Source organism: Ruditapes philippinarum, unplaced genomic scaffold (genome assembly GCF_026571515.1).
Source record: "Ruditapes philippinarum isolate M1 unplaced genomic scaffold, ASM2657151v2 ctg4596_1_1_1_1, whole genome shotgun sequence".
Classification (NCBI taxonomy): domain Eukaryota; kingdom Metazoa; phylum Mollusca; class Bivalvia; order Venerida; family Veneridae; genus Ruditapes; species Ruditapes philippinarum.
The window spans coordinates 23,930-49,883 of NW_026859225.1; the positions used below are offsets into that span (position 1 = coordinate 23,930).

The 25,954-nt window shown below is 32.1% G+C and overlaps 2 protein-coding genes across 2 annotated transcripts; both read right to left on the bottom strand.

The window, feature by feature from the left end:
- Positions 1–3,620: 3,620 nt before the first annotated feature.
- Positions 3,621–5,341, bottom strand: LOC132755688 (ankyrin-3-like). Its single transcript, XM_060746579.1, has one exon. The coding sequence runs from the start codon at positions 5,337–5,339 to the stop codon at positions 4,332–4,334; it is 1,008 nt and encodes a 335-aa protein (XP_060602562.1). The 5' UTR covers positions 5,340–5,341; the 3' UTR covers positions 3,621–4,331.
- Positions 5,342–6,644: 1,303 nt separating this feature from the next.
- LOC132755689 (uncharacterized) lies at positions 6,645–12,425 on the bottom strand. The gene is made up of 5 exons (XM_060746580.1): positions 12,280–12,425; positions 8,391–8,886; positions 8,098–8,166; positions 7,434–7,551; positions 6,645–7,202 (listed from the first exon to the last, which is right to left on the bottom strand). The coding sequence occupies exons 2-5, from the start codon at positions 8,868–8,870 to the stop codon at positions 7,108–7,110; spliced, it is 762 nt and encodes a 253-aa protein (XP_060602563.1). The 5' UTR covers positions 8,871–8,886; positions 12,280–12,425; the 3' UTR covers positions 6,645–7,107.
- Positions 12,426–25,954: the final 13,529 nt, after the last annotated feature.

Here is a 25,954-nt window from a genome sequence, read left to right on the forward strand (position 1 = left end):
TCCTGTTTAAACTACTCAGCAGTGTTTTATGCTGCTGACTGTTCCAAAGCGGCGCCACTCTGTGTTCCTCAGATGTATGTCTTTGTTGTTTCATACTATTAAGGTGAAACGTTTGTGTACCTTTTTGTTGATTTTTCGTCTACGGTAAGTATCTTCCCTTTGTCCCTATTTCTGCTTTGTTTTAATTTTCAGCCCCTTTCCCGACCTCCATGTCCCTTTCCCATTCATCCCTGTAGGCATATTTTTGAATTGGTCGTATACTTAGTTTCCTATTATATGTATTATTAAAGTATTCACCCCGTCCGTGTGTTGCCCTATGTCCTTTCCTACTTTTGTTAGGTTTCCTGATGGGATCCTTACCGGTGGTACTGTGTTGCTAGATCGTGTGGGGTTGCGTTCCTTCATCGCCTTTTAGGAACTGTTGTCAATCATTATTTTCAATTTCTTAATTAGGACTTTGGCAAACGATTATTTGTTTGTAGCAGTTAAATAACGTTATTCGGTTTTATTTTAGATTGTTTGTTTAAAGTAATAAGCCATCTTAATAAACCATTATGACTTTCAGGTCATCGGTTAAGTTTTCAGCTAAAGTCATCATGCGAACACGGATTACAGGGAAATAAAATGTTTTTATAAGCGAGTAAACTGTCACGAACATATACAAGTTTTAAAACGTATGTCCTGGCTAAGCTGAAAGTGGATGCGTTTGAAGAGTCGGCTGCAGCCCTGAAAAGCAGGTCTGATTTTGTTATTTATAACTTTTTTTACACCTAAGTTTATTAATGAGACATAATTACAATGATTGCCTTTTTGGTTTCCGTAAATTCCATATTTATGTCTTGAATGTACCTCCAATATTGAAAACATTACACAATATATAATGTTAACGTGATCAAGGTCAAAAAGAATTTAGCACACCGGTATAAATATTTAAAAAAAATTGCGAGTATATGTTTTTGAGATGTTGATACATTTTCAGACTAGTATAACGTTGGGTATTCAAAGTAAGAAAGAGTTACAAAATGATGCACACACGACTCGCCTAGCCTCGGTCATTACTTCCTTTTTAATTACATAATTTGTCTTTTAAGTTGGAACTCCTTATTTCGTAACTTTCTGACATCGTGGGCGATTATTTTCATAAAACAACAAACCACACACACAATTTACCCTAAACAGCTTAGAAAGGTTTAGATATGCAGAAATAGTTTGCGTAAGCCAGACAGTAGAAATATGGTACGAAAAAAATAAATCGCGCATTATATTGTAAATTGAATGTTAAATCGTTTTTATTTTTTATAAAATATTTTTTTCCTGAAGTTTGACGTTTTAAAATATTTCGGCTCATTTGAAGGCATCCGGCTTTAAATGTTTAAAGCAGCACGCCTTCAGATTCACGCTTATTTTCATGAAAATTATGAAAATGCATTTGAATAAATAATATTGTGAAATAGCCAAAAAGAAGCAATTTACACATTATCAAAGGCACTTACAACCAACTTAATTACCAAAAAGTTGTCAAAATATGCAAAAATAGCCCTTACTGCGTTAGTAACGCAGTAGAAATATAGCTGTAAATATTGAAAAATCAGTCATTAACCGCACATAACATGTAAAATATTACTTGAATCTTGAATCATTTTACTTTTCATTAAATTTTAGTAAATATTTCTCAAGTTTGATTTTATTGAAATATTTTGACTCATTTGGAGGCGTGCAGCTTTAATAACTGGTATAAGGTAAAGTTGTATTCGTACACATGGTAAATAAACGCGTGTTTGTTTTGTTTCTTTATTAAATTCGAAGTCATAAATGTTTGTTTGTTTTGCGTTTTTATATGCCCGAAAGAATTTCGGGCATATTATGTTATACCCCCTGGCGTCCGTCCGTCTGTCTGTCGGCACTACCGTTCGTCCGTCCGTTAGCAATTTGGTTTCCGGTGCATTACTTAAGTTCTATTTGGCCCACAATATTCAAACTTCAGTGTATATTGATTGTGAATATTGGGTAGGAGACCCCTATTTGTTTTCGGGTCACAAGGTCAAAGTCACTACTACCTTAAAACTGAAAACAGTTTCCGGAGCATAACTTATGTTCTATTTGGCCCATAGTGTTCAAACTTCATGAGATGATTGTCCATTTTGGATAGAAGACCCTATTGATTTTCGGGTCACAAGGTCAAAGGTCAAGGTCACTATTACTTTAAAACAGAAAACAACTTCCGGAGCACAACTTAAGTTCCATTTGGCCCACAATATTCAAACTTCATAGGATGATTGTCCATATTGGGTTGAAGACCCAAATGATTTTGGGTCACAAGGTCGAAGGTCAAGGTTACAATTACCTTAAAACACAAAAGAGTTTCTGGAACATAACTTGAGTTAAATTCGGCCCACAGTGATCAAACTTCATAGGATGATTGTCCATATTGGGTAGAAGACCATTATTGATTTTCGGGTCACAAGGTAAAAGATCAAGGTCACCTATTACTTTAAAACTGAAAACAGTTTCCGGAGCATAACTTAAGTTCCATTCGGCCCACAATATTCAAACTTCTTAGAATGATTGTCCAAATTTGATAAAAGACCCGTATTGATTTTTGGATCACAAGGTCAAAGTCACAATTACCTTAAAACTGAAAAAAGTTTCTGGATCAAAACTTAAGTTCCATTTGGCCCACAGTCTTTAAACTTCATAGGGTGATTGTCCATATCGGGTGAAAGACCCCTATTGATTTTCGGGTAACAAGGTCAAAGGTCAAGGTCACTATTACCTTAAAACTGAAAACAGTTTCCGGAGCATAATTGAAGTTCCATTTGGCCTACAATATCCAAACTTCATAGAAGGATTTCTATTCGAAGGAGCTCGAGGTAATATTTTATTTAATTCTCATTTCTAACAAATGCTTACTAAAACAAGAGGGCAATGATGGCCCTATATAGCTTACCTTAAAGAAGAGATCTTAAAAGTATTTTTCTGTTTCAAAACAAGCACCAGGTTTATAAAATTCTTTAATGTCTTTAAAGGTTAGTGTCAAATGTAAAGTACTTTTGGTCAACAGCAACAGCAATGCAAACAAGTGTATAGAAATACCTCTTTGTTTTTTTTTAACGTACATGTTGCTAAAAATACACTCCCTGTAGCGTGTTTTCATCGTGAAAATTGTAACAATGAAGACGAAGTACAAATTTGGATAATATTTAAAAAAAATGGGTCAAAGACAAACATAGCCGGGTTGCATTTGTATACCAAATAACATGAGGCTGTGAAGTTACAAAAATTTCCTACCATTGACCATAAATGTCGAATTTATAATCTCAACTCGAGGTCAGATTGATACAGATGTTTTCTGAGGCATAGTTGTTGAATGGACTAATTGATATGCATTATTTATTGATTTGAATTGTATCATTGTTCTAAGAAAACTTCTAAGAAGTCCTAAGAGACTTGATAAGCATTTTTGAATGAAAATTCGTTTAAAGTTAGTTTTTGATTGAATAATTCTCTTTACATTTTCCAAGGTAAAAGTGCACTTCAGAAACTTGTCCTGTACATAACACTTCTCAACACTGGGAATGTAAAAGGAATGGCTACATTATGTTTAAAGCTAGTAAACGATATTGGTTCCTTTGATTTTATTCGAATGCCGTTTACAGAAACGCAACACAATAAAAACAAATACAAAATAAAACACAACAAAAAATCATAATTGAGTCTTACTCTAATTAGCATATATTGTTGTAGTACAGTAAAAACTCTGAAAACCGGACCCTGTCCGGACTTGACCAAAAGTCCGGTTTTCAGAGGATTCCGGTTTTCAGATGTTTTATACATTTATTGTTTAATATGATGTGTTTGAACAATGACTTTGTTCAATCATTTTGTATTTGCTTTTCAACCCTTTTGTCTAAGTCATATTTCAATTTCTTGTACACATGACTACATGTATATAAATGTAGAATAAAAATTGTTTATATGTATTTAGATTCAGAATACATAATATTAAACATGCACACACATAAAGATTAAACATGCATTAATTAACCCTAGCATCTAACTTAAACATACAGTTTTAGCTTAATCTATAGAATATTGATAAAAAAAGTAGAGTATGAAGAAACAAATTATTGTCTAAATTAATTACAATGAATGGCATGAAAGAAATAATTCTCACATTTGTTGTTATTTGTTCATTTGATTCATCATCTTCTCACATATGATTAAACAATATATATAATAAAAATAGTCGCCATTATCACAATTTATGTCTTTTATGTCATTTTGTTGTGTGTTTGATTCTTTTTCTGTCATATACATGTATAATATCTTGCTTAATAGTCGTAATAGTCATACATATCTTTCTTCCTTCTTTTCTGTTTCTTTTTAACTGTTTTTGGTTTGTAATACATTTCTTGTATGGAAGCACACGCCTCTAAAAAATTGTCACTTTCATCTTCTTTTGAATCTTCTGTGGTTGGTTTTTGTGTTTTTCTACTTGGAGGTCTGATTACTGTGCCGTATTTTTTCCTCCTTGTCGGCAATAGTGCACCAAGTTCCGGGTAAAATTCACGTATGACATTCTCAGCACATTTTGCATTGTTACATCCTCTTACGGACAATTTCTTCTCACTTCTTCTTAAGATATGATACACAGTATCCCCTCTCTGAGTGATCATTCTTGGATCTGCTCCTTTTGCCAGAAGAATTTGTATTAACCCAACGTTAGCCTTTTCACATGCTACATGAAGTGCCGTTTTCCCATATTTGTCCTTTGCGTTTACATTAACATTGACATCTAATGCTAAACGTTTTGCGATGTCATTTAAATCTTTGTGAATAGCAGTATGAAGAGGAGTGAAACCTTGCTTTTGCGGTTTATTCTTATCGGTTCGTCCGTAGTTTAATAATTTATTGATGAAGCCTTCTTGCGTTCTCATAATTGCAAAGTACAAAGGAGTCTGGTCATTGAAACCTCTTACATTTGGATCAGCTTTTAGTCCTATCAAAGCATCGAGAAGCTCCTCATTCCTTTTCCAAACGGCAATATGAAATAAAGACATTCCCTTGATAACATGTATTGTACCATACGAGGATGTTTTTAGTTTATCCTGACTCGGGTCAGCTAAATAAAGAGCTCGTACAATATCAGTTCTTCCTCGTATAGCAGCAAGATGTATTGGATAGTGTCCACTATCGTCTTCGACCATCAAAGAAGCACCCTTTTCAAGAAGAACTTCCACGAGTTTTATTTCATTCAAATCAACAGCTAAATGCAATGGTGTTCTTTGTAATTCGCCCCCTTTTATATCAAGTGGTGCTCCGGCATCTATCAATAGCATGATCACATCTTTACGCTTGTATATTATTGCTTTATGTAATGCCGTCATATGTTTTCGTGTTCTGTACTCCAGGATCTGCACCTGAGGTTATTCATACATTTTTGCAGCTTCAAACAGACCCTTTCGCGCTGCTATAATTAATGGAAAATTGCCATTGACTGCATTTCCTCTGTCATTTACGTCTGTACCTGGATATTGGAGTAAATATTTCAAGAAGCTCTATGCTCTTATGAGAAGCGATATATACCGCATCGCCAGTTACTCTTGCTCCATGGCGTAGGAGGAATTCTACTGAATCTTTTTGTCTTGAGTGAATGGCTAACAATAAAGGTACAGACAAATCCGCGTTGTCCTCTCCGTTTACCCGTCGTGCTATAACTTCCTTTGCAAATGTCGTTGCCCCACTGTACCAGGCATATCCCATCAGACACATATCAAGTTGCTTCATAGATATTCCATAGTCAAGGAAATGTCCCATCATTATCACGACGGGGACAGAGAAACATTTTTGTTCGAGATTTTCTTCAATGATATAGTCGATGAACTTTTTCACAAATCTCTCAGAACTAAACGCTTTGTGTTTAATGATACCAAAATCAATCAAGCGGATAATGTAGATGTAATTATTATTATGTCCAGTCCTTGAAAGTGTTTCAAACTCATCTAGTTTGATGTCTTCAGTATCTTGGTTACAGTTTTCCCGCAAAAGCATTTTAACACATTTAACTACGAGACAATCGGTTTGACTCTCCATTAAGGCTACTTTAAAATCATCTTGTATGTCTTCCCCAATTGAAACAAAATCCATAAGAAAGTCTCGTGGACATATGTCTACAGCTGCTTCTGGTTTCTGTTTACCGATGACCAACCCAACCATATCGGCGATGACATTATGACTGAACGTATATTCTCCAGTAGCTTCTATATAATCAAGATATCCTCCCACATGAGATTCTAATGAAGTTCGCATTTTGTCAAGGAAAGCTCTGCTTAAATGACGGCCAAATATTTCTGCTACCTTTTTGACGTTGTTGGATACACTTCTACTATTTCCTCAGTTCTTCTCGTGATACCTTTTTATTATCCACTGGCCATACAGCTACAAGCGCCTAAAAAAACTTTTCTTGTTCTTTGCCGCTATACAACATATCTAAATATGTTTTAATAAACTCGGCTGGTTGCTTAAAAAGGATGCACCTTTGTCGAACATGGTTTTGTTTTCTGACAAACATAGATGCACATTCTGGGAAACCGAACAGAAAATATTTTACTTGTTCTGTCGGGCTTTAGCAGCTTCAAACACATTCATGTATTATTTCGTCATCCAAATATTTGTCGTGTTTTGCCGCTTGCATTTTTAGAATTTTTAGTTTTCTCGGCAGATGTAAGCTCAGAGGATGTAAGCAGCAGAAGAGCTTTGTTATCGTTCGTGAACATTGGCAGAGAACCAAGTTCCTCTTTAGATGCCTCATTAATGTAATGCCTGGATGTTATTATCAATCGCACATCATTTTTCTTTGATGCTCTTTCTAGTTCATTCAGATGATTTCGCCAATCACCGACCAACTTCTGATCCAAAGCACCAGCACCAAATATGTCGTCTATGATAATTGTATCGAAACGTTTTAATGACAAATCGATTTTTCGCCAATCAGATGGCGCTGCAAGTTTTAGGCACTTACGTGGGGAGGGACTTGCATGTAAGGCAAGTCTTGCAGCCATAGTAGTTTTACCTTCCCCTTGATGACCAATTAGTATTACCATATTATTATCTTTTAAAATTGACTTTGCTTTGTAAGTAGGTAGTAGTTTCTACATATTGAAGATCGTCTTGATAATCTTGTAGAAAATATTCTGTATGAGCTGTAACCAATAATCAATTTTAAAGTAAATGTTAGATTCACAGCTTATGAATAAATTATGAGCTATTTTCTCCTAATAAGGGTACTGCTCAGAAAATATTACTTTTCTAATCAGATACAATGACAGATCCAAAAAACCTTTAATACAAAATCTAATTACAATATAATGTATGCAGCCTATTATACACATATTAAAACACAACACTCGTAAAATTTGAAGCACCTATCTTACCTTTTATACTCATTATACTCATTTCAGCTGTAACTAAATCAAGTTGTCGAGCCTTCAAATCATCAATTTTCTGCTTCTGATCTTGTATTTTCAATTTTGTAGCTAGTCTGATCATGACCTGAATATCAAGAAAAAGTACGTTTGTTATTACAGCTGTCACAATTAATATTTATAAGCAGCGCCCCTTATTAGAAGTTAAACCTCATACGACGTCTAGTCGAGTGCTCACATACTAGACTTTAGCCACTTGTTTATATTGTTGAAAAAGATGTTAAATACGTTTTAAGACCCCGCTCTAAATGCTAATTGCAAGCGAGAGTAATGCCCAAACATAAGAATAATACATCTGGACAATCGCGTCTATTAATTTGATGAAAATGTCATTGGGTACTTCAAAAGATAGCAACAGAATGACAGCGTATAATTTTATTACTCTTTGTTAACAATAAATTGAATTGGCCGATATCATTTGAAATTAAATATTTTTGTACAATTACATCTACAGCATTGGAAACAAATGAGTTTTATACCGTTTTATGAGAAAGAGTAACAATATAAATCCGCTGGCAAAAGAACAGAACCACTATAGGCCAGCTGTCAAGATGCATTATCATCAATTAAAGTAATTGTTTAACTCAAGTCAACGGTTAATATACAAACGTACATTTTCTGCTAGGTCCCACATTTCTTCAAATTCTGCCGGCTCTAATGAAGCAACTGGTTTGTGCAGCATCTATTCAATTATTTTAAAAATGAACGTTAGTACACAGTAGAACATTAATATCATCATATAACATACACTACTCTGCGGGAAATTTTGCGAAATAGTTTCTCCGATCTGTACAACATATCTAGGGTAAGATCAAGTTATTATGAAGGATTGACAGAAATACCATGTTTTTTTTTCACAGTAAGAATTTACTTTTTAATCGTATCAAGAAGAAATAATATAATTACATCATTCCTTAAGTTCATTAATCGAGCAATGTCAGCTTCCGCAGTAACTACATTTTCAGGAATCTTGCGGTTGTCAGGTTCACCCCACCATTTCGATTTTGACTTAAGTCCACAGATGTTTCTTAGTAGATAAGCTAGGAGAGTAACGTCGAAAGTGTCCGAAGACGGTTGATGATATTTCGAAAACAAAAGACCCCACTGCATTGTAGTTAGAAGATTATTTTTCTTTGCATGATTTAAAGTTTTCATAAACTTTTTTAACGTCGCATGAAGTTTATGTCGCGGTACAGCCATGTCAAATCGTGCCCTTAACAAGTTGGTTACCTCTTTAACGATCAGCAAATGCATGCGTAAGAAATAAGCCGTTTTCTTTTCAAGGTCGACAGGCACTCCTGCAGAGGCCTCGACAAGTCCTGTCCCGCCAGGCTTACCCCAACGTACATGTACTCCTCCAACCGTATGACCTCTTCCAGTAGCCATTTTATTATGTCTCTATCTGAAACAAATCATTTCAATTTGCGTTATATATCTATATATAATTTAAATAACAATGATGAGTTCCTTAAACCAAACACATTCCTTTTACCTACACGCTTTTATTTAGCCAGGCAATTAAAATGGGAACTGATGAATGCAAGTACACGATGTCATATTTCCATACTGGATATATCCTTGATCTTCAGCTGAAGTCGTTGTACAGTCCAGTGTCTTTGATGTCTAAGGTCATGGTTATACATAATCCAGGTTCTAGCTTTAATCGTTGTACAATCCAGTGTCTTTTGATGTCTACGGCCATCCAGGTCAAGTACCATAACTGTGCTCTTTCTTTAAATAATGTACACTTTTTATCAAGAAATGTGCGTTATCTGAAATATCACACTGTCACTAAATTGCAAAAATAAAGTATGTTGCTGGCGTTAAATAGCTTAAGAACATCAAGACAAAGGACCGCATCATGTGATAATAGCTAAATACAAGAACCAAAATGACGTCGCAATTATCATATTAATGTAGGATGAATCACACATGAAATAACCAACGGGACCGAAATAAAAAATATAAAAATATATACTATTTATTTGCAATTGGTCTTCGGCAGTTTTCTTATGCATTGTATTTTCAAATATATTGACCTAAATATTAATAAAGGCATTTGGTCGGTATGATCTAAACACACTATTTTAGAAGACGTATAAAAAGTAACAGTCCACAAATATTTACAAGTATTCACGTACTTGCCATGAATTTTTTCTCCTATGAAAACTTCCTGTGTTATACACACAGTACATATATATGTTTCTAGAGGTGACTTCAGATTCATTTTAAACTGCTCGTTCTATATGTTAAAATTACTTTCATTAAGGAGTAGTACACAGCACTTCAGTTTCGGTCGGGCTGGCTGATCGGTCACTGTAAGTCTATGAGGCCAAAATTGCACTTTACAAAAAAATAATGATAAAAGTTTAACGAGGAAGTTAATCATATTGCTTGAATAATAAACATAATAGTTAAATGTAAAATTGTTATCCGCCAGCTTGTATATAACGTTTTGTTTTGTATATTCTAATTGGTTATACGCCGCTGAAATTTAGCCGTCAAAGAAGCAACGTTGTATAATGGATACTTTTCTACACAACTTACTTAAGAATTAAGCTGCTTCCACTTCAATTTATATGTAATATTGTCCCTACAATCTGTCTATTTATGAGTTTTAACATTAATTTTACGGGAAAGGGAGATAGCAATATGAACAGGACATTTAATGTTGTATTTGTAGTATAAATAATTGTTGTACATCTTAAGAAATAGACTATGTTCGTTTCAAATATGAATCAACTATCCCTTGACCGAAGTTAATCAATTTACAAAGTTCCGAGGTTATAAACCCCCATTTCTTCACGAGTTTGTTTTTTATTTTGTTCCAAACAGTAGTTTATTTACAAATACAGTAGTTTAGTTACAAATTTACGGTTATTGTCGGATAAAATAAACGCAAAATTGTAATCAATATCTTTACCCGTCGTCATTGATTGCACATGCTTTTATTTACCTGTCCTACCTCGGCTCGATTCAAAACTTTAAATGTCGATATTTAATATTTGTTTTGCTTTTGAATGCATTATGCACACATATAATAATCATTTCTATTTTTCTTTTACTTGGATAAAAATCAATTTTACATCTGTCAGAAAGCCATTATTTGGCTATCTAAAGAAAGATAGTTTTCAATATATATTTTATCAAGGAACGTTTTTTGGTCTTGTTCTCTAGTTTAAAGATAGAATATTAACGACATTTCTCATGAAAACATAGAGCACAAATTTTATACTTTAAGCATTGAGTCAACATATCTCATATTCAGCATAAGCATATATGATGAATAATGTTATAATATGGTCAAAATACATGAATAAATAAAATAAAAAAATGTGATTTGTTATTAAAGGCATCACATGCTGAAGAACAGAAAGGGAAAAAACTTATTTCAAAAAGGCAAACATGAGCTTTATGAAGTTTAAAAAATGGTTTTAGAGCATGCTATATGTTTATCAGCTGAAACTGAAGAAAGTAGCATTGAATAAGAAATTATCTGTCATTAAAGTATCAAATGGGGACAAAGTAATATCTGTTACTTCCACACAATATATTAAAATAAATAAATTCACTATAATAATAATTACTGTATTTATTGCCAGAGAGCAACAGAAACAAAAGACAGTACAGCTAAATGGAAAATTTGAAACGGTAAGATGTATCTGTTTGGGGCTTTTGGGGAAAAGAAATAGAAGCATTTGTAGGGCATGCTAAGCCTTAAATAACGATCATAAATACAGTCTTTATGTTCAGTATAGACGAAATAGGTGTTACAAGTTGACTTATTAAGAATATGATAAATTTGCTTTTGAACTTATTGCAATTACTTAAACTGACTTAAACACTTGGATGCGTATTGTTTGTTTGCATGAAACAACAAAGATAATGTACATTTTGGTAAGAACGGATGAATTTTTTTTCACATTGATTAAGCTTGAACACTGTTTAAACATAATTAAAGTTTATATACAACTAGTTTTTCCAATTAAAGTTTACACTAGAATGATTTCGTTTATTACTTCAGATATACACTAGTTGAATAAAGCTGCCTCCAGCTTTTATTTTGTGTTGGAAAAGCAATATTGTGCTGTTTCAAACCAAGTATTCTAGTATTATAACCTAAGAAAAAGGCATCATGTTACTGTTAAGCATTTTTCAAAACGTCACCCCACAAGCTATCTATAGCGCGCAGTGACTTTCGTTACTAAATAGAAGATTGGGAAACGAATCTAGTTTACATTTAGAGAGTGTACCAGTAACTTAGGGGTTTCCTTATTTTTGTTTATGTATTTTATCGACGACAAACTTTATTTTGCACATTCATTCTTTTGCTGAGGGGTAGCCTTTAATGGTTGCAGCCACTTTTTATCCCTGCGTGATCGCAAGAGCCGACTAAATGTTCGGATAACTGGAGTCTTTGCATCTCTTAGCTCCAGCAGGTTAGGTGGTTTTGACCCCTTTGAAGATATTAACACCAGAGGTTAACCAAAAATATCTTTCCCCTTTTCGGCGTTGTGTTGGTTCGCCGTTAAACCAAACAGAGAAAGTTGTATTATACTTAAACGAGTTTAATAATTGGTCCATAATTGAATGTCTATAGTACAGTTAATAAATATATTCGATATAATTTATAATTATATGTGTCAACAAAACACAAACATTTTAAACAGGAACCTGTTAAACTATAAAAACAATCTACTTTCGGTATTAATTAAATTATGCTAATTAAAGCACGTGAATTATATGAAATTAAATAAACGCCTAATTATATATATATTTATATTTGCATAATTACCGTTTGAGGTGTAATAATCCAAGTTATTTATCAGAAGTAACGTATTAATACTTATATTTTAAAGGGTTAAACTATCATAACATCATAACTAAAGTTTCAAAAGTTTACGTCATTGCTAAAGTAGCATAGAAACCATGTTGATAGAAACCGTGCTAATCGATACCTATTGTTGTACAACTGCATAGTTTGCGGCTTATATAATGTTATGCGAATCGGTTTATTAAGCACTCATTTAATACAACTCATTGGTTTAAACATTATTTATATTCAATTAACTGCTAACTTAATGTATCATACAAAATACACATTATCTATATACAGACAGATTCAAAATTAAAACAAAACTTCAATTTATATTTAAATTAATAAGTTCACTAAACAGGTTATCTATCAGAATAGAGAAAGAAAGGTAGACTTTAAGAATGTCTGCTTAGATCTGAGCAGTTGTGAAAATGAAATTAAAGCCGCAAAGAAAATACCCGTCTTTGAAGTAAGAATTGTCATATTTCGTTTAGAAGCCAGTAAAATCCACTTTCCATACACATGTATTGGTATGCTTTTAAATGATGGAAGACATTTTAATGGCGGTAACATTGTAACTACGTAAACTAAAACAGACAAAAAAGACAATTTGATAAAATTTGTCAAATATGTTTTATCTATGATATAGGGTTAACGCCTGTTTTTCCGTGTTGTAACGTCTGCAGAGTCCCAAGGAACGGTTGGTGCACGGGCCCGTTAGGGCGAGGGCTCCAACAGTTACAAGGGACTCTGCAGATTTTTTAACACAAAAAAAAAAAACACAAAAAACTCTATTATAGCGTATAGTTTTAAACCAAATTCACGATGTTTATGTTATGCAAAACAAATACATGAAATCCTTCGCTTAGACGGTATTGATCCAATTCAGCATTTTTTACGTTTGCGTTTTACTTTAACGGGGCCAATACAATTGGGAAATATAAATGCTCAGATTTTCAGTGACGAACCAAATATTGATTTTTGATTGATTTAACAAGGCTTAATATTGGAGATTTATCATCTCAAGAAAAAAAGTACTTTTCCCAAGACAAAACATGACCCTCAAAAATTCCGAAAATGATTTCAGATTGACGGTAGAAAAAGATCAGGGGCATTTATACTTGACATTACACATCAGAAACGGTTTTTTTCAAGGACACAAGCGTACTTTTTGTTGTAAACCGGGCCCTGTATAATGTATTGCGCATAGGTAAAAGCAGGCTTTAATAACAACAGCGCGTGACTTTGTTAACACATGGTTTTGGTCCCGTTAAAACATTGGCAAAAGAGGGGAAAATAGCTGCTTTTGTGCTTTAATTGTTAACTCTGAATATAAATTAAGAATATAGAAAAATAAGAATCTTTAAAAAACCCTCAAAACGACAAATTTGAAAATGTTAGGTTTGAATGAACCTGTCCACACCCCCTTGCACCGGCTTAAGCAGTATTCAACATTTAACATGACATGAATCCATATTTGTAAGCAAATTGTACGAGAAGTTACATGTAATAGCTCTACGTTTACGATACTTAATATCGCACTTATACATAAATTATCGTGGATTATATATCGCTTAAACCACTGACAATAGGCATAAAGTGTTTTAAACGTTCCACCATCTCGAATAAACGGCCTAACACTTGCTTTAATTTGTTTAAATATTTTCATTATTATTTTTTTATCTATATTATATTTTTTCATTTTCTTTATTATTTATTTCTTTATTTTTATTTGATTCTCTTTATTTATTTATTCCGTTTTATTGCAACAAAAAACGTTTGGTAATTTGATTAAGATGAATATTATTTTTTGAAATAGACGTAAACCATTAGACGAGGAAAAGCAATAATTCTTGAATTCAATTTCCGGTGTTATATCATCAGTGGGTTAATTGAAAAACGATCGTATTATTTATTATGTGGAGATGCAAACGAAAGGACTAGCTTGTAATAAAGCGATCTGCTCATACATAAAATTTATAATCTATGGGACAATTTTGAATTTTTATATCACCAGGTAAACAAATTTAGTATGTAGATCGTGCCCTGTGTCGCCAATGAGATGTCTTTGATTTGCTGAAATTAAAGCCGCTACTCGCTTAAAACACGTTGCATTAAAAAGATAAAAGCTTGCTGCAGTTGAAACGTATTTGTCTTTATACGGTATAAAGAATATAAATACAATTTTTCATTACGCACATAGAACAAATATAGTTTTAAGTAAATACAATTTTTCATTACGCACGTAGAACAAATATAGTTTTAAGTTTTTTATTTTGCGTGACCTTTTGCGTGGGTCTAAATATAAGTCGGTAAGAATTGTCAAAAATGGATGTAATGTACAGTGTAAGTGTTACGAAAGTCATAGAACGATTTACTGTTGACTAAGCATTAAATATACTTTAATAACAATGTTTCCATATCACTTCATTGATAATTTTAATCATGCATTAACTAGCAGGTACTAACTTGCGTAAGATTGTACAAGTTCATCTTTGTTAAATGTTGAAGTCTGATTAAAATGGTGTTACAAGCTCAACCGAACCGAGCCTGTAACATTTTTAATTGTGCTGTATTTGGCATTCTTTGGTGATCCCGTTTTCTTTATTTTTATACAGACAAATCGTTAAATTAAAATAGAGATAATCCTTCTAAAATGCCCAAAACAAGACAAATGAAAATGTTGCAGGCTCGATTTGATTGAGCTTGTTCATGGACGGGTACTGGAATGTCTTTTGAAGAAGTAGGATCAAAATACATCTCCTTTGATAATTATGCCACCAACTTAGGTTCATTAAATTCCGGAACGAAAATCTATTTAAAATATCAATATGCAAATATTATCTAAAAGAGACTCCACTGAGGTTTTTCGACATGATGGTACTGGAAATATTTTTCCATATAAATGTACCATTTGATTTAAGTTTAGACAACTAATCTTTGTGCAAAATTTAAGATCATTCACGCACTTTGTTTTTCCAGAATAATTATTCAAATTGTAAAAATCATCCAAAATGAAAGCGTTTAAACGCCTTTCACTCAAATCCGGCTAAGAGAAGCATCAAAATACGATTTTCAATCAATTTTATTTCAAAGTATATTTCTCAACATTATTTGCATATATATTTGTTTTAAGTGACCCAGCTCATTTATGTAAGAAATTCAAATGTTATGTTTTAGGCTTTTAAACCTCAGTGAAGTCCCTTTAACGTGTTTAATAAGTTAAACGATAATGATAAGTTTGAAGAGTTCAGCAAGTGTTGATAAATCGGATACAATATATTGAACCAACACTTATGTGCTGGCCAATGTGTACTTCAACGAGATTATGGTTATAAGATATAAATAAAGCTGTTTATTTGTATAGCATTTAAAACAGAATTATAAGAATTATAACACTGAACGACATTGCCTTCCAATGGCTATTTATAACTAGTGAGTTTACATGTACATATGTATTTTTTGTAAACTTTAAAATTATACAGTCATATTGATTATTTCGTGAGAAAATGATGGAAAATAATTGATTTCACAATAATAAATAAAAGCTTTCAAGTTGACTGAAATGATACTGAACTGAAAATGATTAAACAAAGCTTACCGAATATCTAAATGTCCAGATCCCTGTTTATTTCTAAAAGCTAAAAAGACCTATGGCTGTTTAAAATTTCATTATCAATGGACAGCTTAATAAAAAAAGTGTTGTATAGTTTGAAATCATACAACACATGATAAATTGATAAAGTATTCATTTGATTATGTTCAATATTTCAAAATATATTTTTTCAATTTAATTTCCGGTGGTAAATTATTTTCCTGAAAGGTACTGTAAACTGAAAAGAAGAATAGGCAATTTAATGAAAGGAATTTACATTTAAAGCTGCATGCCTCCATATAAGCCAACATGTTTTAAGAAAATTAAAGTTGAGAAAACTGCACTAAAACTTCCTTTTTTAAAGTAAAAAGAAAATATGCAAGATTTATGTTATAATTAACAAGTAAATATGTGATTACTGACTGATTTTGCAGTATTTATCACTATGATTTTACTGCGTTACAAACGGTAAAACAGTAAAGGTTATTTTCTTGCACCTTTTGACCTAATTTTGGTATATTTTTGTAATTTATATGAATATAATTGCCTTTTGCAATATGTAAATAAATAACATTGTTCATAATATCAATATTTAGTTGTAATTACATTTTATGAAATTTTGTATGAATCTATTGGTGTACTGCTTTAAAAGCTAAGATGAATGGAGTTAATATAAAGTACATTTGTATGAGAGATGGGGGTTATATTTCATGCAACAGTTACACCGATCGATCTGTATATAATAATGTTTACATGACAGCGCATTGATATTTTTAATTTATTCAGTTTAGTGTGCTTTCTCGCAACAAGTAGTAAAACCATGTGTTTCTAAACTAGTGTATTTATGTACAAGATCGCGTGTAATTCTATTTTGTTTAATATGAAGTCTGTGTATCATCTAGAAAATTTGCTGACAGCAAACTCTTTAAAACCAATCAATAATGCGATTCCATTTGTTTATTTCACACAAACGTGTTGATTTTATTGTCCTGGGATGAAATAAGTCATGCGAAAAAAAAAACTTGAATGAAGACTTGAATTAAGTCTATGTTTGACATGGCATATTTCCATTCACTCTTTAAACTTTAAAATGATCTGTTTTAAGAGAAAATGAAATATCAGTATATCTGAGATTAAAGTACATGTATACATGGTATAGGGAGTCCCTTTAGATATCAAAAACCACTATCGTACATGTTCAGTTTCAATCAAGACTAACGTGCAACAGTTACAATTTTGACGTGTTAGGTTTTCGTAAAACATTCCGTTTTTCTCTATTTTATCCGTTCTGCAATGACATCTCGCATGCGCCATTTACTTTTTAGGGAATTTATTAAGATAACCATATTTATTCCATACAACCATTTTGGAAGTATTACTTCAAAAAGCCAATCATGTTTATGTTTGAAGCAGATACACACTTAAATGAAGACAATCTTTGTGTTTGTCCTTTGCCTTTACCCTACATTTTTTCTAATCAGGCCTAAATCTAACATTTCTGACAATTTTTTCCTACATAAGATGTTTACTAAACATTCAATTGAACTTCTCATATACGCCGTGGTTAATTAAAGCGCGCACTAATGAAATATAGGTCCATTACTTGGTAGCTTGATAATGTGGACAGTACATGCAATTGCCACTACCGTTCATGATAAGTCTTGTCTGCAACATTTTTAATTTTGCCTCTTTTGTACGTATTCAGGAATTTTGTTTTACTGTATTTCAAAGAATTGAATATTAAGATACATTACGTTATAAGACATACATAACAGGATAGTAAACACTTTCTAGGTTGTCTATCTGATTATTTATTATCGGTTGGTTTCATTTACTCACTTAATACTGTAGAATCATCCTAGGATATGTTGCGTGCTTTTTAAAATAGTTATTTGTTTTTTAAAATAATTATTTGTTTTTCTTTTAAGTAAATACTATGTTTTTGATTGAATGTCAAGTTGAAGTCATAACAAAGGCTTTAAGGCATCTCTGAGCAATCTACGACGTTTCAATAACAATGACCTGTATTTTAGTTATATGTAATTGTATTATATTAAATGACATTTAAAGACTATACTTTTTTAATTATGATTTAATACTATAATTATTTTTTAAAGAATTTATCTATCGAAATACATCAATGCTTTATTAAAATACTTAAATGTATGTAGAATATTTTTGTTGCCTTTTTGATAATTGATTTCGTAACTGATTAAAAAAATTATCGGATGCATTCCACTAAATTAATATTTGAATATAAGTAGTTTTTTGGGATAATTTATTTCAGAGAATTCAAATTTAATAATCTTCAGCCAAAAATTTGAACATCTTTCAAGGGGTGTAAATTTAAACTTTTAAAGTAATACCTAGGAATTTTCAGAACATTTTAATTCTTATTTAAATTTTATTTTAATTTAAGCTGAATTTTTGAATGTTAAAATATTTTTCGAGGGAAAGCTTTTAAAAAATTAGAGGTTTTTTTCTTATTTTTTTTGTTCGAGAAGAAAATTTGGGTTAAAATTTTCTTTAAACTTAAAAAAAGTAGCTAATACATTCCTTACTGGGGAATTTGAAGGTTTGATGATTGCGAAAAACCTACCACTTTTAAGGATGGGAATCCACAAGTTTTTACAGATCCCATTTACCTTTTTAAAAAAAAATGATAAAATTTCTTTTTAAAGGTTTTTTGCAAACTATTTTAAAATATTCACTTTTATAGCCAAATTTTATAACGTAAAAGTATAGAAAATCTGATTTTTTTTTTTTTTACTATAAAAAACCCGTGCCAGAAAATGCACCCCTTTGTTTAAATTATTATTTTAAATCGATATTAAAAACAACCTAGACTTTGAAATAAAATTTTTTTGCTTATATTTTAAAAAAGATGGGTTGTCACTTCAGTTTTTATATTTATTCTCCCATATATTGAAAAAAAATAATTTTTAAAACACAGAATAACTTTTTAAAGGGTTAAAAACATTTACTATAGATTTTTAATTTTTAAGTAACACAAAAAGGGGGAAGGGTTTGATTTTTTGAGCTTTTTAAAAGCAGCACGCCTTTTAAAATTTTTTCTAATTTTCATGAAATTTGAAAATCTATATGAATGCTTAATGTGAAGAAAACCAAATGAATAATTTACACTTTTTAAAATGAAACAAATCCGAAATCAAAAAAAATGGTCAAAATATCATAAGTCCCTTTACGTGTTAAACGCAAAGAAATTATTGTAAATCTGAAAACAGTCATTAAAAATGGGCACAGAACTTAAAAAATATTATTGTTTTTAATCCTTTTTACATTTAAAAAATTTTAGTAGGTTTTCTTAAGTTTTTATTTTATAGAAATTTTTGACCATCTGGAGGGGATTTACTTTAAAAAATGGGTTTTTTGGGTTGAAACATTATTTTAAAAAAAACAGAAATAAAAAATTTTCAAAAAAATTGTAGTCATGCACAATTTAAGATTTTCAGTCAAAAACACTTGGTTTTTTCATGTTGTCGGAACTAAAGAAGTTCCTTACAAATCTGACAGATTAACATTTTGGAGCAGAATGAAACCAATATAGCTACAAAAATTGACAACTCATTTGTCGACTTTGTCTCTTTAATATATAATATTGCTTTATTGATTTGATTTGATTCAGCAACATCTTTGAAAATCATGCTATATATTTCATCACAATCAAAAAATTCAGAAATTGTAAAATATCATATGAAATAAAGACAAACAGAATAAAAAAAAAAAAACACACCCTAAACAGAAAAAATTTAAATTATTGCAGGTTATGTTTGATTGTTCCTGTTCATAAACTGTACTGGAATTGGCAAGTTTTGGCACCGGCTAAAGCAGAATTCAACATGAAAAGGTTAAACTTTGAATAAGATAAAAGAAACATCCATATGTCTATTTAATAAGATATGGATACGTTTAAAATGCATTCCTGTTATATGATGTTAGATGTTTGAAAAGGGACCAGACCAAACAGCCGTTATTACAGACGCGCGTTAGTATCATCCGTACGTTTAATTGTATATATATGAAAACATTCCATAGATTGATTATCCTCAAACATTATTTCTTACAGTTTTTTTTTCTGTGATGTTGTTGTTAAAGAAAATGTTAAACTTTATAAATATGCTATGTAATATGGTGAAAAAGGCCTGTCTTGTCGTAAAAAAGGCTTAAACATAAGAATGTAAACATTTTTTCCAAATGGAATTAACAAAAAAAAAGTTTTGATCGTTTTTGGGAAATTTGCCTCAGAAAATGTTTTAAAAATTTAAAATTTTAAATCGCCTTTTCAAAAAAAACATAAAAAACGTAGAAAATATTAATATTGAACTAAAAAATACACCGAAATACTAATTTTCGCAAAATATTGTAAAGGGTTTTAAAAAACATCCCCTATACGACCCCCTATCAATTAGGAGCATCCTAAAATACCACTCGACATTTAAGAAACTTTTACTTTTTATTTATTTGTTTATTTGTTTTTGTTTTCCGTTGTTTTTACCACGCCAACAAATTTTGATATTTGGCTTCTTTGCATAATTTCAGGCAAATCCAGGCATCACTGACGTTTTGTAAGAAAACTTTCTCACATAACGGTACCCAAAGTCTCTGGTGCAATTCGAGCCAGGGCGGTGAATTGCATGTAGTTCAAAATCAACGACCGTAAAGGACCCCGCTAAAAATACTCTGCATTTTAAGTGAAATGTAACGAAAGCATTGAACTGCCAGCTTGTATATATTGTGTTATTTTTGTAGTAAAAGACCAATCATTTTAAGCGGTCCTTAAAAAAGATAACAGTGTCTGTTCAGGGAGGGGTATGTAGGTACAGATAACTATGCGTCCGTGTCGAACCTTTCATCACAAGCATCTGGAAGCCAACTTGCGCATAAGTAATAAATTTCAAACGGATTTATAAGTTTTATTTAGTTCACTTGTTGATTTATCTCTCAGTGTTATACTGAAATCAGAAATATCATCCTAATTTAAATTACCTACTTGAAACATTCTTACCATTTAATCAGACGTAGCCATAGAGAAGTTATACGGTCATTTTCCTTTCAAAAAAAGCCGACTGTACAATCAATCCAACGGGCATTTGCATATAGGCATGTAATCTGCAAATGTTTATGTCAATTATTTAGGATATAATAAGACATAATTTGTTCCGATATATTGTAGAAATTTCAATGGCAATCATGAAGTAATTCTAGACATGAATTATGTAACAACAGTAGTTTTAGAAAATTAATGTAACAATTACCTCAATTGTCTATTTAGGAAATAGATATCAATTCTGAGTGCATTGTTGTAGAATAATGCACGGTTTGAGTTTAAATGCGTAGTAATATAATCACGAAGGCCGATAGGCCTGAGTGATTAATTACAAAGCATTTGAACGAAAAACGTGCATTATTATACAATAATGCACGAAGAATTAATATCTATTTCCATTCTAACACGTCAAGAAAAAATATAATTATTATTATAAAGTTGGACTCTATGTTTGGTGGTTTAATTTGTTTTCGCCTCAGAGTTTCCCATAGAAACGTTCTTTAAAGGCTGTCCCAGTTGGTTGAAAAAAGCTGTCGATAAATCTACCGAGTGTAGAAACATTTTGAGAAAAACAAATTTTGAAAACTTTGGTAAAACTTTGTTTGTTTATTTTATTTCACTCTGTAATTTTTTCAAGCGAAATACAAATTTTTAAAAGTGAAATAATTGTGAAACTTAATTTGTTTGCGACATTAAAATAGCGTACTTGATTTGATTGTTTTGCACGTGCTGTTTGGCGCTATATTGTGACGTCACGTAAACAACACTTTAAACGTCTGTACAGCGTTAACGATCGAATAAAAGATATTGGTGTTCGGATTCTTTTTCTTAGTTAGACCATTTTCTTTCATTCTAAATAGCTTTCACAACAAAATTTGACAAAAAATGTTTTTATTTATCAGATTTTTTAAACAAAATGGCGACCTCAATGTGAAAATACACAGGGAGGTAATAAGAACGGCGAGTGCATTGTTGTAGAATAATGCACGCTTCGGGCCTTCTTTGTCTATATAGCAAAAAATCCGATAGTGTTAGAATGTATTTTTTGTACCATTATATCGTGACATAATCATTAAATATAAAGAATAAGTATAATAACCTTGTAACATGATCTGTCTAAAATTACTCTATGACATATTTTTATTAGCATATATATTAGCGATATAGTTTAGCGATTACTGGAGACAGTGATCAATAAAATAAATTGATTCACTTTACGGTTTGAAATGATTGAAATAAAAGGGAATACTATTATTAATAAAACTATTTCATATGTAGTTTGTTTGTTTGTTTTCTGGTTTTACGAAGATTTGTTCCCCTCTTTGTTCATATTTCGGCGGCAGATCAACTGACCGTGACCAATGAATAAACTTACTGTGACCAAAGTTTTTATTTGTTCACTATATTGTTGTTGTTGTTATGCGCTAAACAACCGTAATATCACACTAACTCTATTTTCTACATACATGTAGCATGTAAATATAATGTATTCGTTGACTTGATTAACCAGATCAACTTTTTATTCAATTAACACTCCTAAGAGAAGAAATAGCGATTAAAAGTCTTGATACATTAAACCAGGAATTTCCATGTTGCAATACGTTTCTTTAAGAAGCTGTTTATCAATCCATTGCGTGATAAAAACCAATAATTTTTCAATAAAATTTCCGGTTTAACATTCTCTTATCTTTGGGTAACTACAAAAAAACATATCTTTTTCTGAGAGAAGTCAAACGAGAATACTAGTTTGTAAGAATGTGTTTGCTATAAATATTCCTAGGTTTTTAGTTCACTTGGTTCATTTAAATCTTAGAGAACATATATATGAAAGGTATTTTTTAGAAAGTAAGTTGTGTTAAATAGGGGCCCAAAAGATTTCAAAAAGCATCATATTAGAGTTTTTACTATTATTTAGGATGAATGAACTTGTGTCTGATTTCACAAAGACTGCATCTTATATAATTTGTAAACATGCTCCATTGAAAGAAAGATCAATTACTGTTAGACCCAAACTTCCATGGTACTCTGGATATCTTAAGCAATTAAAACAGTACAAAAGATCAATAGAGAAAATATACTTAAAGGACAGGTCAGATCTCACAAAAATAGTGTACAATAATGTAAGAAACTCCTATACTGCGGCAATAGCATCAGAAAAGGATGGGTTCTATCAGAGTAGAATTGGAGAGGCTGAAGGGAATGTGAAGAAGTTATATAGCGTGACTTCAGACTTGCTTGGGCGTTCGAAGGATAACCCACTTCCACCTCACACCAGTGAGACGGCACTTGCAAACGATTTCTTGCGTTACTTTAGTGACAAAATCCTTAAACTTCGTGATGATCTGGATAACATAAACACAGAAACATCATCTTCAGTGATTGATAGTATTATAGCATCTGATGTACCATCAAGTGAAAATATCATGAACAATTTTTTACCACTAAATGAAAAAGACATAATCAAACTTGTGAGTGAATCAAAGTCAACAACCTGTGAGTTGGACGTTATGCCAACACCAAAGCTGAAAGAAAATCTTCATTTGCTTGCACCTGTTGTGACAGAAATCGTGAATCGGTCATTGTCTTCTGGTGTTTTTCCAGAGACGTGGAAGAGCGCTGTTATTAAGCCCTTTTGAAAAAAGAAAGGCCTTCCCTTAGAATTGAAAAACTATCGGCCTGTATCAAACCTGTCATTCTTGTCGAAAATTCTTGAAAAAGCTGCAATGAACCAAATTTCAAGCCATATTGAGTCCAACAATTTGTTACCATCTTACCAAAGTGCATACCGTAAATTTCACAGTGTTGAGTCTGCTATGATGAAAATGTACAGTGATCTGCTAGAAACAGCTGATAGCCGCCATGTGACAATAGTTGTAATGATTGATTTAAGCGCCGCCTTCGATACTATCGATATACCAATATTACTTGAAATCCTACAGAAAGACTTTGCCATACAGGGTATTCCATTAAAGTGGATCGAATCTTATTTAACCAACAGAGATATGAAAGTTGTCATTGAACAGTCCTCATCGGATACTGAACCACTGAGGTTCGGGGTTCCCCAGGGTTCTTGTGCTGGACCGGTGATATTTACTCTCTATATAGCTGCCCTTAACAAAATAGTCCAGAAATATCCGGCGGATTTGTATGGATATGCAGACGATCATAAAGTGGCATTTAAAATTAGAGCTGGTGACAATCACAGCGAAGAAATCGTTCGCCAAAAACTCACTGACTGTCTTAATGATATTGTGTCATGGATGACTAGATTTAAGTTAAAAATGAACAATAGCAAAACAGAAATCATCATTTATGGTACAAGACATCAGCTGAAGAAATTGAACATTTCCAGTGTCAATGTTGGTGGGGTCGAAGTCAACTGTGTTGACAATGTGAGAGACCTTGGAGTACAGATGACCAGCACTTTAAGTTTTGACATCCATATTCAAAAGAAGTGTCAGATTGCACACATGCAGTTAAGAAATTTGAAAGCAATCAGAAAACATCTCACTCAGAAATCTGCAGAAATCCTTGTTCACGGTTTGATTCATTCACATTTAGACTTTTGCAATGGATTATTCGCTGATATTCCAGCCTATCAACTTGATAAATTACAACGTGTGCAGAATTATGCTGCTAGAATTGTCACTGGAGCTGCTTACTATCAATCCAGTGCTGAAATTCTTAAATCACTCCACTGGCTTCCAATTCGAGCAAGAATCATGTACAAAGTTATTGTGACTGTGTGTCGTGTTGCAAATGGCACCGCTCCATTGCATCTTCGTAAATTGTTCACTAAATGCCAGAGTCAGTACAGGAAAAGACTGAGATCCTCATCATCTAGCCACATTCGGTTTGATATATACCATCAACAAATTCAAAACTTGCTGATAGATCCTTGGCCATTGTGGGACCTAAATGGTGGAATTCATTGCCAGACTATCTGAAGGACATTACCAATGAAAATCAGTTTAAGGCCAAACTTAAAACATACTTGTTTGGACTGTTTTTTAACTAGAGTTGTAGATTGGCTGTGCCATCGAGACTGGGTTTGGGAGTGTCTTGATCAAGCATATGTGTATATAGTCTTAATAATGTACAGCGCAATCGAATATTTAATACATTTTTTGCGCTATATAAATGTCTTGTATTTGTATTTTGTATTTATTTTGTGACATGTGTATCAACGATTTTTTTTCAAACGAAATCACCTTCTCATTGTATTGCTTTCTGACCAAATAAATCTATATCTGAAGATACATGCACGTTCATCACGAACACAAATCGTCCTCTTGTATCATATAAATGTCAGAATTCATTAGGCTACCATTCATAACAACACTATCTTTGCCCACAAGAAACTGCTTAGGGGTTCCCTTGGGTGTTCTTTCAAATGATAAGACTATTTTGTTTTTATTTCAGCTTGGCTCATACCACATGAAAATAGATCAAGGCATTGTTGTGTTCATTATGTTGCATTCATATATATATTAAGTCATTGAACACAAAATTGAAACGCAAATAAGGATAATTTTTTTAAAAATATGTAAAACAGGGCTAGAGGAAATAATTTTCTGAATAAGCATCCATTGTAACAAATACAACCCATGACAATGAAATGTTGCTATCATGCCATGATTAACAGACATTTCAATTTTCTATTTTACTTTATTTTGAAATCTGGAAATTAAGTTTGAATTTGTCTACATAAAATTATGTATATTAAAATCAAAAAGTACTATTTCGCTAAGTGCTTAAAATCCTTTAAAGTGGTCCCAAACTCCAAAGTTCAAAAGTGTCAAATACTTTAAATAAAAAAAATAGAATTCCATGACAAAAACAAAACATGTTTCTCTAAAATGCTTCTTTTTTATTTTCGTCTTCAAACATCTATATTCGAACTCATCAAGATGCCTTTGACAATCACGCAGGGTTCAACGGTGGCTGCGTCAACCCGTTATGGCAACCCATTCGAAACAAGGAACAACGCA